Source organism: Rutidosis leptorrhynchoides, chromosome 2 (genome assembly GCF_046630445.1).
Source record: "Rutidosis leptorrhynchoides isolate AG116_Rl617_1_P2 chromosome 2, CSIRO_AGI_Rlap_v1, whole genome shotgun sequence".
In the NCBI taxonomy this organism is placed as follows: domain Eukaryota; kingdom Viridiplantae; phylum Streptophyta; class Magnoliopsida; order Asterales; family Asteraceae; genus Rutidosis; species Rutidosis leptorrhynchoides.
This window is the reverse complement of record NC_092334.1, coordinates 131,369,943-131,387,089: the sequence shown is the minus strand read 5'-3', so window position 1 is coordinate 131,387,089 and position 17,147 is coordinate 131,369,943. Positions and strand designations below refer to the sequence as shown.

The following is a 17,147-nucleotide window of genomic DNA, read 5'->3' as shown; positions in this document are numbered from 1 at the left end:
TTTATATACTACTATTTCTTAAGTTTTTAAAATGACTAAATGGTCCATGATGCTAAAATGACTAAATTATCCTCATTCTCTTCCCCCTAAAATCTTTCTGCAAGTTACCCAGATCCTGTTCCCCGTATAAAATGACTAAACACACAAAACAAATGGAAGGACATGCTTCCTTTATTTTTTTCTTCTCTAACTTCATATCATACCAGTGGTAGAAAACAAACTAACAAAAAATAAATAAAATTAAAATAATCACATCTCATCGTCATACAATAAACACTGAAAAACGTTGAACACAAACGTCTGAGGTGCTGGGAGTGTAAAACGCCACATTTCTGGCAAAAAGGCTAGACAATGTCGAGTCACTCTGTAGACTCTTTCGGCTACCAATGGACGTCACTATTATACTCCCTACGATTACTTGCTCTTTATAATATCAATTGTCAAGTATTGTAATAATATGTATGCATTAGCTGGATTATTTTAATTGATTGTATTTTGAAATATGTCGATGTATGAGCTGCATAGATCTACCATTAGTGAAGTGAACAAGTAGTTGCATTTGACTCTATTTTTAGCCTCATAGATTGATTATTAAAAATTAAAAATGATCCAGTCAAGTATATGGGCCTGAAATAGATCAGTGATATAGATATTACCTCATTATTAAAAGATCATCAGTGTTCTACTCCGTATATATTTTGTATATATATTTTCCTTTGTTATCCTTTACTTTTAAAAGAAACTCAGAGAATGCGTTGTAAAGCTTTTGGTTAATGAGTTACTTGTGAATTACAGATTAGCTCAAATTCACCCAGGGGCGGAACTAGCTTTAGACGGGTGACCCCCAGTGGAACCCAAAAGAGACCTAGACCTAGACGGATTGAATATTGGTAGTCTCAAGGCGTTTAATTTAGCGTTATTGCAAAAATGGCGTTGGCGGTATGTCAGTAGTCCCGATGATCTTTGGGTTAAGGTGATTCAATCTATCTATTCATGGTAACATTTTGGATACTAGTTTTGGTTCCAGTCTGTGGGTAGAGATCATTGATACTAACAGTAAGCTAATCTCCAATAATTATCTACCCTCTAATGTTATTCATAAAGAAGTGGGTGATGGGAGAAATGTCAGTTTTTGGCATGATATTTGGTGTGGCTCGACTTCCTTAGCTTCTCGATACAACAGGTTGTACCATTTGGATATTAATAAATTTGATATGGCGGCAAACAAGTGGATAGATGGGAATTGGGTATGGACCTGGACATGTGATCAGTTAACGGGCCGACACGGGTCGGCATAATGAACTTCTCAACAGTTTAAAGGGAGAATTACAGCATATTTTCATTTCACAAAGGGAGGATAAATGGAAATGTTCCTTGAGTTCAAATGGTTTGTTCTCCGTCAAGACTATACGTGAACATTTGGATCGGGTTATGCTTCCGTCGTTGAATGTTGTTACGACTTGGATTAAACAAATACCGAGAAAAGTTAATGTTTTTTGGTGGCGACTTAGGTTGGACTCTTTACCTTTACGTTGGAACCTATCCACAAGGGGTGTTGAGTTGACAAATTTGGAATGTCCGGTATGTAATTCGGGAATCGAAAGACAAAATCATTTATTTTTTGAATGCGAGGTGGCTAACGATTCATGGCGTTTAATACGTGTTTGGATGGATATAGGCATGCCTAGGTTCGCCTCTTTGGTGGATTTGCAAGCGTGGCTCGATGGGTTACAGACGAATTCGGATTCTATAGTTCGGATCAAGGCAATTATGATAACGGTTCTATGGGTCCTTTGGAGTTTTCGCAATGGAGTTGTTTTTAACGACGTTGTTATTCGTAGGAGTAGTATTTTTGATATTGTTAAAATGTATTCGTTTAGATGGTTAAAAAATCGAGGCAATATAGTGTCTGTTAAAGTGCAACATTGATATCTTATTATTGTGAATGAATTGTTCAGTACATGCATAAGGGCTATATATAGCCAATAACCCTAACATCTAATAACGGGCTAAGCCCAACATACATAATACATGGGCTACATAAATAATATAGTCTAACATCCCCCGGCAGTTGGAGCGGGAGTGCGTCGGACGCTCAAACTGGATCGAAACTCATCAAACAATGCAAATGGGAGCCCTTTGGTGAAGATGTCCGCAAACTGATATCGGGAGGGAACGTGAAGGACCCGTACCTGTCCTTGAGCAACTAGATCACGAACAAAGTGGATGTCAATCTTAATGTGCTTGGTACGTTGGTGTTGGACCGGATTAGTAGATAGGTAGACCGAGCTGACATTATCACAATATACCAGAGTGGCTGAGCTGAGAGGACAATGAAGCTCACGAAGAAGGTTACGAATCCAGCAAGTCTCAGCAACTGCATTAGCAACCCCACGGTATTCTGCTTCGGCACTGGATCGAGAGGGCGTCGGTTGCCGCTTGGATGACCATGAGAGAAGGTTATTACCAAGAAAAACACAGTAGCCAGAGGTGGATCGTCTGGTAGTGGGGCAGCCTGCCCAATCCGCGTCAGAGTAAGCAACTAAGGAGGTAGGAGAAGACGCATATAACTGTAATCCAAGTTCAGTGGTACCCTGAATGTAACGAATGATCCGTTTCAGGGCGTGCATGTGTTGCTCTCGAGGATCATGCATGAAGAGACAAATCTGTTGAACGGCATACGAGATGTCCGGTCGAGTAAACGTGATATACTGTAATGCTCCTGCGAGGCTCCGATAGAGAGTCGGGTCCTGAACAGGAGGGCCATTGTGACAACCCGGAAATTTCCAACCAAATTTAAACTTTAATCTTTATATGTTTCCGACACGATAAGCAAAACGATAAGCAATATTTGTTAAGTTAAATTTCAAGAATTTTAAACTATGTTCATACATTCATTCAACCTCGACCAAGTTCCAACGATTCACGAACCATTAAACGAATATGATTATATATGTATATGTGTATATATATTATAACTTGAAACGTAAACAAAATATTAGATTAAATACTTTATATGATTGTATCTGTTTCAAAATGTTTATCAATGGAATTAGAAGATAATATCAAATGATTGAATTATGAGATATATCGAATTATGATTACAAGTCTCTGTTGAAAGGCCCACGTTGATTTGAGAAATCTTTCCATTTTAACAATATTCGGAAAATGGTAAATTGATTTATAAATAAGAACAAATTGTCAATCATTGAGAACTAGACAAAGGATAGTGGAAGATTGAATCTCATAAAGACTTGATTGATCTATTTAGTTTCAAACGTACAAAAACGTTTTCAGTTTAAAAAGACCTTTATTATTAAAACGTATATAACTTTTATAAATATATAGAACCACTTTTGACAACTCATTACTTAATTAGTATGATAAAGATAACGATATTTATATTTTATTTTATTAAATATATATAACGATTTAAATTAATATTATATATATTTATACGCATATTATACGTACATAGTTTTATACTTTTACTATACTTAAACTTTACCTTTACTTTATTTTTACTTTACTTTAACTTTAATATTTCACTTTAATAATTCACTTTAATAATTCATACTTTAATAATTCGCTTTAATAATTCATACTTTAATAAATCACTTTAATAATTCATACTTTAATAATTCACTTTAATAATTCAAAAATATATTATAAATAGAATTCAATAGGTTTCAGTATTTCATAGAAACTTGAAAATATTTTTCTCTAAACTCTCTCAATTGATTTACATATATATATTTACTCCGTATTATTTCAAGATATTATTAGTATACATAAAATATTACGACGGAGTGCTGTCCGAGTGGTTTTGAAATTGTTTTTCGAGTAGGATAGGATTAAGGAAATTATGGGTTATAGCTATGGAGGTGATTGAGTATGGTTCATGAGTATGCTCGTGAGGTCAATATAGTGTTTATCATTTCCGTTGCGTCTACGTACCTTTCCTGCAATATTGAATCTCAATATTGATACGTGAGTACTCATAATTTAACTTTTACATACTAATAGTGTATCCCTGACTAGTGCTCGAGTATTTAGGATTATGCATGCTTGCACTTTTGATATTGCCCTTAGACAGGTTAGGTTGAATCTTGAATTATTTACACTTGCGGTTGAGATAAGGTATAAGATATGCATGTCCTTGGAAAGCTAGCGAAAAATTAAGAACTTTTCCTTTAGATATCGAATGGTTTCGATGAACGGATTAGAAGTTATAATCAATTGAATTTTCGATATTTTTATTAAAAATGATTATTATTATCGTCGTTTTTATCGTCGTTCTAGTTTTATCTTATTATTATGATTATTATTATCTTTATCAATAAAAGGGATTTATCATTAAAAATTGTTATTTTTTTTTATATTTACTATCGTTATTATCGTTAAAGTTATAATTAGTATTATTATTATTATCCAATTATTATTATTATTATTATTATTATTATTATTATTATTATTATTATTATTATTATTATTATTATTATTATTATTATTATTATTAGTATTATTATTATTATTATCATTATTAATATATATATCATTATTTAAAAATGGTTATTGTTATTGTTATTATTATTATTACTATATTATCATTAAGATAATTATTAGTATTATCGTTAATAATGTTATAGTAACTATCATTATTAATATTAGTGTAATTAAAACAAATATTTGTAACACCTAATTATTTTGATTACTATTATTATCATTATTATGAACACGATATAAAAGACGATTAAAAGCTATTAAACGAAACGATTAGGAAATAATGAGTAAGAGTATCATGATGAAATTAAAATATTATAAGATATTGATTAAGATAAAATTATCGTTCTTATTATTTTTATCATTACTATTATTATTAAAAGTATCGTTAGTATTAAAACTATCATTTTAACAAAAATTATCATTTTAATAGAAATGTCATTGTTACTATAAAATATCATTATTATTATTGTTATTTTAAATAGAATTATTATTTTAAAGATAATATTAAAAATTATCGTAAATATTAAATTTATCATAATTAAAATTATCGTTTTATCATAATGTCATCTTAGTAATTATAAATATTGATATTTTTATAATAATAATTATTATTACAAAATAATACAACTTTTACTTACTATCATTATAGATATTATTTTATCAAATAAATATGTGATACAAACATATTTTACTATGTGTAATAACTTACTTTAATAATACATATCATATTATCTTTATGATATTAAATGAACCCTATAAATTTTATTACTTAATATATATAAAAGTATATTTTATTATATAAATTTAATATAAAATTTTATTTATTAATAAATAAATTATATTATTTACTCTAATAAATCTTTTAAAAAATATTCAAAAATATAAAACGACGATATTTAAACTATATATTAATCATGTATAGATTTTTGAAAATTATTTTGAGTCAAATTTACTTTTGTTGACTTTTGCATATTAGTCTCGAGCATTATGATTGTGGTATACTATGACTTGACCTAATTTATTAGACAAATATTGACCAACACATAAATATATATAATTAATTTAGGTTCGTGAATCCGAGGCCAACCTTGCACTTGTTCAATGACGTTATATGTATTTTTACTACGAAATACAGTATGGTGAGTTTCATTTGCCTTTTTACCCTTTATATTTTTGGGACTGAGAATACATGCGCTTTTATAAATGTTTGACGAAATAGACACAAGTAATTGAAACTACATTCTATGGTTGAATTATTGAAATCGAATATGCCCCTTTTTATTAAAGTCTGGTAATCTAAGAATTAGGGAACAGACACCCTAATTGACGCGAATCCTAAAGATAGATCTATTGGTCCTAACATGAAATGTCCCGTTCTTATTGATTAAAAACGTTCCATATTAATTGATTTCGTTGCGAGGTTTTGACCTCTATATGAGACGTTTTTCAAAGACTGCATTCATTTTAAAACAAACCATAACCTTTATTTCATCAATAAAGGTTTAAAAAGCTTTAAGTAGATTATCAAATAATGATAATCTAAAATATCCTGTTTACACACGACCATTACATAATGGTTTACAATACAAATATGTTACAACAAAATAAGTTTCTTGAATGCAGTTTTTACACAATATCACACAAGCATGGACTCCAAATCTCGTCCTTATTTAAGTATGCGACAGCGGAAGCTCTTAATAATCACCTGAGAATAAACATGCTTAAAACGTCAACAAAAATGTTGGTGAGTTATAGGTTTAACCTATATATATCAAATCATAATAATAGACCACAAGATTTCATATTTCAATACACATCCCATACATAGAGATAAAAATCATTCATATGGTGAACACCTGGTAACCGACATTAACAAGATGCATATATAAGAATATCCCCATCATTCTGGGACACCCTTCGGATATGATATAAATTTCGAAGTACTAAAGCATCCGGTACTTTGGATGGGGTTTGTTAGGCCCAATAGATCTATCTTTAGGATTCGCGTCAATTAGGGTGTCTGTTCCCTAATTCTTAGATTACCAGACTTAATAAAAAGGGGCATATTCGATTTCGATAATTCAACCATAGAGTGTAGTTTCACGTACTTGTGTCTATTTTGTAAATCATTTATAAAACCTGCATGTATTCTCATCCCAAAAATATTAGATTTTAAAAGTGGGACTATAACTCACTTTCACAGATTTTTACTTCGTCGGGAAGTAAGACTTGGCCACTGGTTGATTCACGAACCTATAACAATATATACATATATATCAAAGTATGTTCAAAATATATTTACAACACTTTTAATATATTTTGATGTTTTAAGTTTATTAAGTCAGCTGTCCTCGTTAGTAACCTACAACTAGTTGTCCACAGTTAGATGTACATAAATAAATTGATAAATATTATCTTGAATCAATCCAAGACCCAGTGTATACGTATCTCAGTATTGATCACAACTCAAACTATATATATTTTGGAATCAACCTCAACCCTGTATAGCTAACTCCAACATTCACATATAGAGTGTCTATGGTTGTTCCGAAATATATATAGATGTGTCGACATGATAGGTCGAAACATTGTATACGTGTCTATGGTATCTCAAGATTACATAATATACAATACAAGTTGATTAAGTTATGGTTGGAATAGATTTGTTACCAATTTTCACGTAGCTAAAATGAGAAAAATTATCCAATCTTGTTTTACCCATAACTTCTTCATTTTAAATCCGTTTTGAGTGAATCAAATTGCTATGGTTTCATATTGAACTCTATTTTATGAATCTAAACATAAAAGTATAGGTTTATAGTCGTAAAAATAAGTTACAAGTCGTTTTTGTAAAGGTAGTCATTTCAGTCGAAAGAACGACGTCTAGATGACCATTTTAGATAACATACTTCCACTTTGAGTTTAACCATAATTTTTGGATATAGTTTCATGTTCATAATAAAAATCATTTTCTCAGAATAACAACTTTTAAATCAAAGTTTATCATAGTTTTTAATTAACTAACCCAAAACAGCCCGCGGTGTTACTACGACGGCGTAAATCCGGTTTTACGGTGTTTTTCGTGTTTCCGGGTTTTAAATCATTAAGTTAGCATATCATATAGATATAGAATATGTGTTTAGTTGATTTTAAAAGTCAAGTTAGAAGGATTAACTTTTGTTTGCGAACAAGTTTAGAATTAACTAAACTATGTTCTAGTGATTACAAGTTTAAACCTTCGAATAAGATAGCTTTATATGTATGAATCGAATGATGTTATGAACATCATTACTACCTTAAGTTCCTTGGATGAACCTACTGGAAAAGAGAAAAATGGATCTAGCTTCAACGGATCCTTGGATGGCTCGAAGTTCTTGAAGCAGAATCATGACACGAAAACAAGTTCAAGTAAGATCATCACTTGAAATAAGATTGTTATAGTTATAGAAATTGAACCAAATTTTGAATATGATTATTACCTTGTATTAGAATGATAACCTACTGTAAGAAACAAAGATTTCTTGAGGTTGGATGATCACCTTACAAGATTGGAAGTGAGCTAGCAAACTTGAAAGTATTCTTGATTTTATGAAACTAGAACTTTTGGAATTTATGAAGAACACTTAGAACTTGAAGATAGAACTTGAGAGAGATCAATTAGATGAAGAAAATTGAAGAATGAAAGTGTTTTTAGGTGTTTTTGGTCGTTGGTGTATGGATTAGATATAAAGGATATGTAATTTTGTTTTCATGTAAATAAGTCATGAATGATTACTCATATTTTTGTAATTTTATGAGATATTTCATGCTAGTTGCCAAATGATGGTTCCCACATGTGTTAGGTGACTCACATGGGCTGCTAAGAGCTGATCATTGGAGTGTATATACCAATAGTACATACATCTAAAAGCTGTGTATTGTACGAGTACGAATACGGGTGCATACGAGTAGAATTGTTGATGAAACTAAACGAGGATGTAATTGTAAGCATTTTTGTTAAGTAGAAGTATTTTGATAAGTGTCTTGAAGTCTTTCAAAAGTATATGAATACATATTAAAACACTACATGTATATACATTTTAACTGAGTCGTTAAGTCATCGTTAGTCGTTACATGTAAATGTTGTTTTGAAACCTTTAGGTTAACGATCTTGTTAAATGTTATTAACCCAATGTTTATAATATCAAAAGAGATTTTAAATTATTATATTATCATGATATTATGATGTACGAATATCTCTTAATATGATATATATACATTAAATGTCGTTACAACGATAATCGTTACATATATGTCTCGTTTCAAAATCATTAAGTTAGTAGTCTTGTTTTTACATATGTAGTTCATTGTTAATATACTTAATGATATGTTTACATATCATAATATCATGTTAACTATATATATAACCATATATATGTCATCATATAGTTTTTACAAGTTTTAACGTTCGTGAATCACCGGTCAACTTGGGTGGTCAATTGTCTATATGAAACCTATTTCAATTAATCAAGTCTTAACAAGTTTGATTGCTTAACATGTTAGAAACATTTAATCATGTAAATATCAATCTCAATTAATATATATAAACGTGGAAAAGTTCGGGTCACTACAGTACCTACCCGTTAAATAAATTTCGTCCCGAAATTTGAAGCTGTTGAAGGTGTTGACAAATCTTCTGGAAATAGATGCGGGTATTTCTTCTTCATCTGATCTTCACGCTCCCAGGTGAACTCGGGTCCTCTACGAGCATTCCATCGAACCTTAACAATTGGTATCTTGTTTTGCTTAAGTCTTTTAACCTCACGATCCATTATTTCGACGGGTTCTTCGATGAATTGAAGTTTTTCGTTGATTTGGATTTCATCTAACGGAATAGTGAGATCTTCTTTAGCAAAACATTTCTTCAAATTCGAGACATGGAAAGTGTTATGTACAGCCGCGAGTTGTTGAGTTAACTCAAGTCGGTAAGCTACTGGTCCGACACGATCAATAATCTTGAATGGTCCAATATACCTTGGATTTAATTTCCCTCGTTTACCAAATCGAACAACGCCTTTCCAAGGTGCAACTTTAAGCATGACCATCTCTCCAATTTCAAATTCTATATCTTTTCTTTTAATGTCAGCGTAGCTCTTTTGTCGACTTTGGGCGGTTTTCAACCGTTGTTGAATTTGGATGATCTTCTCGGTAGTTTCTTGTATAATCTCCGGACCCGTAATCTGTCTATCCCCCACTTCACTCCAACAAATCGGAGACCTGCACTTTCTACCATAAAGTGCTTCAAACGGCGCCATCTCAATGCTTGAATGGTAGCTGTTGTTGTAGGAAAATTCTGCTAATGGTAGATGTCGATCCCAATTGTTTCCGAAATCAATAACACATGCTCGTAGCATGTCTTCAAGCGTTTGTATCGTCCTTTCGTTCTGCCCATTAGTTTGTGGATGATAGGCAGTACTCATGTCTAGACGAGTTCCCAATGCTTGCTGTAATGTCTGCCAGAATCTTGAAATAAATCTGCCATCCCTATCAGAGATAATAGAGATTGGTATTCCATGTCTGGAGATGACTTCCTTCAAATACAGTCGTGCTAACTTCTCCATCTTGTCATATTCTCTTATTGGCAAGAAGTGTGCTGATTTGGTGAGACGATCAACTATTACCCAAATAGTATCAAAACCACTTGCAGTCCTTGGCAATTTAGTGATGAAATCCATGGTAATGTTTTCCCATTTCCATTCCAGGATTTCGGGTTGTTGAAGTAGACCTGATGGTTTCTGATGCTCAGCTTTGACCTTAGAACACGTCAAACATTCTCCTACGTATTTAGCAACATCGGCTTTCATACCCGGCCACCAAAAATGTTTCTTGAGATCCTTGTACATCTTCCCCGTTCCAGGATGTATTGAGTATCTGGTTTTATGAGCTTCTCTAAGTACCATTTCTCTCATATCTCTAAATTTTGGTACCCAAATCCTTTCAGCCCTATACCGGGTTCCGTCTTCCCGAATATTAAGATGTTTCTCCGATCCTTTGGGTATTTCATCCTTTAAATTTCCCTCTTTTAAAACTCCTTGTTGCGCCTCCTTTATTTGAGTAGTAAGGTTATTATGAATCATTATATTCATAGATTTTACTCGAATGGGTTCTCTGTCCTTCCTGCTCAAGGCATCGGCTACCACATTTGCCTTCCCCGGGTGGTAACGAATCTCAAAGTCGTAATCATTCAATAATTCAATCCACCTACGCTGCCTCATATTCAGTTGTTTCTGATTAAATATGTGTTGAAGACTTTTGTGGTCGGTATATATAATACTTTTGACCCCATATAAGTAGTGCCTCCAAGTCTTTAATGCAAAAACAACCGCGCCTAATTCCAGATCATGCGTCGTATAATTTTGTTCATGAATCTTCAATTGTCTAGACGCATAAGCAATCATCTTCGTTCGTTGCATTAATACACAACCGAGACCTTGCTTTGATGCGTCACAATAAATCACAAAATCATCATTTCCTTCAGGCAACGACAATATAGGTGCCGTAGTTAGCTTTTTCTTCAATAACTGAAACGCTTTCTCTTGTTCATCATTCCATTCAAATTTCTTCCCTTTATGCGTTAATGCAGTCAAGGGTTTTGCTATTCTGGAAAAGTCTTGGATGAACCTTCTGTAGTAACCAGCTAGTCCTAAAAACTGGCGTATGTGTTTCGGAGTTTTCGGGGTTTTCCACTTTTCAACAATTTCTATCTTTGCTGGATCCACCTTAATACCTTCTTTGTTCACTATGTGACCGAGGAATTGAACTTCTTCCAACCAAAATGCACACTTTGAAAACTTAGCGTACAATTCTTCCTTCCTCAATACTTCTAACACCTTTCTCAAATGTTTACCGTGTTCTTGGTCATTCTTTGAGTAAATAAGTATGTCATCAATGAAAACAATGACAAACTTGTCAAGGTATGGTCCACACACTCGGTTCATAAGGTCCATGAACACAGCTGGTGCATTAGTTAAACCAAACGGCATGACCATAAACTCGTAATGACCGTAACGTGTTCTGAAAGCAGTCTTTGGAATATCATATTCTTTCACCCGCATTTGATGATACCCGGAACGTAAGTCAATCTTTGAATAAACAGACGAGCCTTGTAGTTGATCAAATAAGTCGTCGATTCTCGGTAGTGGGTAGCGGTTCTTGATGGTAAGTTTGTTCAACTCTCGGTAGTCGATACACAACCTGAATGTACCATCTTTCTTCTTGACAAACAAAACAGGAGCTCCCCACGGTGATGTGCTTGGTCGAATGAAACCACGCTCTAAAAGTTCTTGTAATTGGCTTTGCAGTTCTTTCATCTCGCTGGGTGCGAGTCTGTAAGGAGCACGAGCTATTGGTGCAGCTCCTGGTACAAGATCTATTTGAAATTCAACGGATCGATGTGGGGGTAATCCCGGTAATTCTTTCGGAAATACATCGGGAAATTCTTTTGCAATGGGAACATCATTGATGCTCTTTTCTTCAGTTTGTACTTTCTTGACGTGTGCTAGAACAGCATACCAACCTTTTCTTATTAGTTTTTGTGCCTTCAAATTACTAATAAGATGTAGCTTCGTGTTGCCCTTTTCTCCTTACACCATTAAGGGTTTTCCTTTTTCTCGTATAATGCGAATTACATTTTTGTAACAAACGATCTCTGCTTTCACTTCTTTCAACCAGTCCATACCGATTATCACATCAAAACTCCCTAACTCTACTGGTATCAAATCAATCTTAAATGTTTCGCTAACCAGTTTAATTTCTCGATTCCGACATATATTATCTGCTGAAATTAATTTACCATTTGCTAATTCGAGTAAAAATTTACTATCCAAAGGCGTCAATGGACAACTTAATTTAGCACAAAAATCTCTACTCATATAGCTTCTATCCGCACCCGAATCAAATAAAACGTAAGTAGATTTATTGTCAATAAGAAACGTACCCGTAACAAGCTCCGGGTCTTCCTGTGCCTCTGCCGCATTAATATTGAAAACTCTTCCGTGGCCTTGTCCATTCGTGTTCTCCTGGTTCGGGCAATTTCTAATAATGTGGCCCGGTTTTCCACATCTATAACAAACTACATTGGCATAACTTGCTCCGACACTACTTGCTCCGCCATTACTCGTTCCGACACCATTTGTTCTTTTCGTTCTATTAACCCCTGGTCCGTAGACCTCACACTTCGCCGCGCTATGACCATTTCTTTTACACTTGTTGCAAAATTTGGTGCAGAACCCCGAGTGATACTTTTCACACCTTTGGCATAGCTGCTTCTGATTGTTGTTGTTGTTGCGGTTATTATTGTTGTTGGGATGATTGTTGTAGTTGATGTTGTTGTTGTTGTTGTTGTTGTTGTTGTTGTTGTTGTTGGGCCGTTTGTTGTAGTTGCGATTGATGTTGCGATTGTTGGGATAATTGTTGCGATTATTGTTGTAATTGCTGTTGTTATTGTATTGGTGATTCTTATCACCGTTTTCCTCCCACTTTCTTTTGACTTGCTTCACATTGGCCTCTTCAGCAGTCTGTTCTTTAATTCTTTCTTCAATCTGGTTCACTAGTTTGTGAGCCATTCTACATGCCTGTTGTATGGAGGCGGGCTCGTGTGAACTTATATCTTCTTGGATTCTTTCCGGTAATCCTTTCACAAACGCGTCGATCTTCTCTTCCTCATCTTCGAATGCTCCCGGACACAATAGGCACAATTCTGTGAATCGTCTTTCGTACGTGGTAATATCAAATCCTTGGGTTCGTAACCCTCTAAGTTCTGTCTTGAGCTTATTGACCTCGGTTCTGGGACGGTACTTCTCGTTCATCAAGTGCTTGAATGCTGACCACGGTAGTGCGTAAGCATCATCTTGTCCCACTTGCTCTAGATAGGTATTCCACCATGTTAACGCATAACCTGTGAAGGTATGCGTAGCGTACTTCAATTTGTCCTCTTCAGTACACTTACTTATGGCAAACACCGATTCGACCTTCTCGGTCCACCGTTTCAATCCGATCGGTCCTTCAGTTCCATCAAATTCCAAAGGTTTGCAGGCAGTGAATTCTTTGTAGGTGCATCCTACACGATTTTCTGTACTTTGTTGGATTGTGTGTTATCTTAATTTCCAGTAATATCAGACGGTAACGGTGAAATAACAGAGGTATGTAGTGTGGTACGTGATGACGAGAATATTGATCGGATCCACAATTTAGTATTCGAATTCTTCGTGCAAAATAACGAATTTCCATTCCGTTGATTTCGAGTCGAGGGAGTATGCCTTTCGGCGTCCAAGTAGAAATATTTCCATATTTGAGTCCCATCTGGTGTTGTACGAATTTAGCTAGAAATGTTGGTGTGAAGAATCACGCTCAAGGTTCGATCGCGGAGAGATTAAAGTCGTGTAACACGAGAAAAGTCAGAAATGAATTTTCGGTAAGAACCGGTGAGATCTAAGATTTTTACGAATACAAGTCTGAGTTGGGAGAGTTCCCTGATTACATGTGGCTTGATTTCGAGATTGATTGTAATGCCTTGACCATTAACATCATAGTCTAGAAAATTGGACTTAGTTGAATAAGTTAAGATGTCATCTATAAATACGATAACAGATTTGTCTAGATAAGTTTGCATACGTGGTTTAGGAGGTTCATGAATACGGACGGAGTCCTAAATAAATCGACGGTACTAAGAGAGATTTACAACTAACGTTGCGAGTTCGGAAGATGGCTTAGGAGACATCGTCTCCCTTAACCCCCAATTGATGATAACCGGAACGGAGGTCGTTTTGGAATACACATGGGATTCATGCAAGTAATCATGAGGTCATGGATGCGAGGGAGAGGGTATCGGTTTCCAACCGAAAATTACTCAGTTCACAATAATCTATACAAGATGATGGGGAAAACATTTTCTTTTTAACGAATAGGTTCCGAGCTCCCTAATTCTATAGGTGTCAAGTCAAAAGTCTTAACGTATATCCTCCAATAAAATTTATAGGCACACAATATTTTCCGTTGGTCACTTAAATTGCCTAAGTAGTGTCTAGGGGAAAAAGGTGAAGTGCAAAGAGTATGAGTCAGAGCCTTGATTATAAAACGTCTAACGGTAACCGAATCGAATAAACATGAAACATGAGAATTTCGAGAAGAAACATACCCGTGACTAGTCCATCGTCGTCTCGGGCATCCTAGACGTTGATGTTGAAAGTTTAACGGCGTGCGTTGGGGTTGATTTTCTTATTTGGGCATTCATTCCTAAAATGACCCGTTTGGCCACATGCGTAGCAAGTGACCGACTTTTGTGTGTTGGGTCCCTTTCGAGGGACGGGGGTGGCACTTCCACAATGTTTGTCGATGTGACCACTTCCTTGGCGCCGGTGGCGAAACCTGCCACATCCTTCAAAGTGATGCTTGTGGCATTCGTTACAAAAAGGTAGTTTTCCGGCATACCCTTTCTTGTCGCCGGGGAAAAAGGGCTCTTTGGTGAAGTTGTTATTGTTGCGGTTGCTTGATTGGGAGGCTTCCCATTTTCTTTTGTTGTTACTCGGGTGGTTCTCGACCATTGGTGCCGGTGATTCCATTTCATTCGCCGTTTCTAAAGTTTGGCGGGCCTTGGTTAAAGCCTCTTGTATGTTAGTGGGTTGGGATGCCATTACCCCGTGTTGAATGCTCTTAGGGAGGCCATCCATGTAAAGTTCGACTCTTAGGGATTCGGGAGTCATGAGATTTGGACACATTGAGACTAGTTCGGTGAACCGTTGATTATAAGTTTCGAGGTCGTTCCCGACCGTTTTTAAATTCCTTAGACCCTGTTTGAGCCTTCGAGTCTCGTCGCACAGAAAATATTCGATGATCATTCTTTCTCTTAATTCGGTCCATGAGAGTGTGTGGGCTTCATCGATACCCACCGATTGTACGTACTTGTTCCACCACGAAAGAGCAATGCCGGTGAAAGTGAGGGTGGAAAACTTGACCTTATCTTGGTCTCGACAACCGCTTGTGTTAAAAACGGTCTCCATTTGTTCAAACCATCGGGTGAGAACAACCGGTCCTCCGGTTCCATCGAAAGTGGGAGGGTTGTACTTCATGAAGTTCTTGTAGGAGCAACCTTCGCTTGAATTACCGGCTCCACGATTGGTGTTGTTGGAAAAGTGATCGGCCAAGGCCGTACCCACGGCGGTGGTTATCATTCGTTGAAGAGCTTGTTCTAGAGTTTCGAGAGGGGTATTGTGTTGACCTTGGTGAGCCATTGTTCCTTCATGACACAAGAATATCGTTGATTAGTATTCTTAACAATACTAACCGTGATATGGAATAAGGATAGAGAGAAAATTTTTCCTTGACTCGCCTTAAATTCTTTATGTCATAATGTCGGAACGTCCATGTGAATCACCGTAATATAATCCCGGAAATTATATTACCCTGATTCTCATGTGCATTTAACATTACTTCATAAAGTCAAGGTGGCGCGTCAACAAAATTTATCAACGTAAGATCAAGATCGAATACGAGTTAGATATGATAGAAGAGTTCGAGTATAAATGCACAAATAGTCAAGTAATTCCTACTTCAGTCTATATGCCGGTTGTAGTCTAGATTCACCTATGTACCCTATGACTCAGGGTGGACACAAATGAACTCTAAATCCCTACAACCAAGGCTCTGATACCACTTGTAGCGACCCCGACAAATCGTCAAGTGACGGCGTCGTCTACATGGGTCCCATTACCTGGTCATAAGTCTTTAAGACAACGTTTGACCAAAATATGTCGCCTTCATTTCAACATAAAGATTGTTTCCAAAGTTTAAAAGAATTGTTCAACCAAAAGTTAAGTTACAAGGTTATAAGTACAAATGAAATCTAGGCGACACGGTTTAAAGTAAAGTCATAAGACGCTCCATGAAATGCATGTATACTCGACATCCAATGCAAGTATCAAATAATGAGCGGAAGCATGTATCACATATCGTGCAAGACCTGAGAAAAACATAGAAATCTATCAACGAAAACGTTGGTGAAATCATAGGTTTAAGTAAGTAAGTGAGTAAAAGTAAGTAAGTCGAACCACAAGGTTTGCAAAGTTGAAATAATAGTAATACATTCTAAAAGTTAATATTCACGAGCACCCAATTATCAAAGCTTAACATTCCATCCATTGTATACCCCATCCATAGTGCTAGAACAAACACTGATTCTCGAAAATATATTTCATCCGTAGACGGTAGCGAACCGTCAAAGATGAGGGTTGTCAACCCATATGGCCATATAACATAAGTTCCCGCTTACACCCGTCAAGTGTAACTAATGATAATCGAATTGAGGATTTTTGTTCTAAACTCGTATGTAGAATGTTTATTTTCCCGTTCTTGTGTTCACTTAATTCAAAAGAATCGTTTATGTTTTCTCATCCCAAATATAAGTTCAAAAAGAGTAAAAGTGGGACTATGATCTCACCTTGAGCGCAAGAGTTAATAAAGTACTTCAACGAGTAAACGCGTGCAAAGACAAAGCTAATCTCGACCTAAACAAGTAGGTTGTATCAATAACGATAGTCACGAAGGGTCAAAGTTGTTCAATTAGTCCTATGGCTCGACACGACTCGATTATGTAGCATGTGAAGAAA

The 17,147-nt window shown here is 35.2% G+C and overlaps 1 protein-coding gene across 1 annotated transcript; it reads left to right on the top strand.

Moving 5' to 3' along the window:
• Positions 1-927: 927 nt before the first annotated feature.
• LOC139888275 (uncharacterized) lies at positions 928-1,929 on the top strand. Its single transcript, XM_071871293.1, has 3 exons — positions 928-932; positions 1,028-1,247; positions 1,333-1,929. The coding sequence occupies exons 1-3, from the start codon at positions 928-930 to the stop codon at positions 1,927-1,929; spliced, it is 822 nt and encodes a 273-aa protein (XP_071727394.1).
• The last annotated feature ends 15,218 nt before the right edge of the window (positions 1,930-17,147 follow it).

Bases quoted from the DNA above. Each gene is read 5' to 3' on its own strand.
- LOC139888275 (XM_071871293.1), top strand. The intron at 1,248-1,332 runs GTATGGACCTGG...GGAGAATTACAG, and splicing joins AGTGGATAGATGGGAATTGG to CATATTTTCATTTCACAAAG.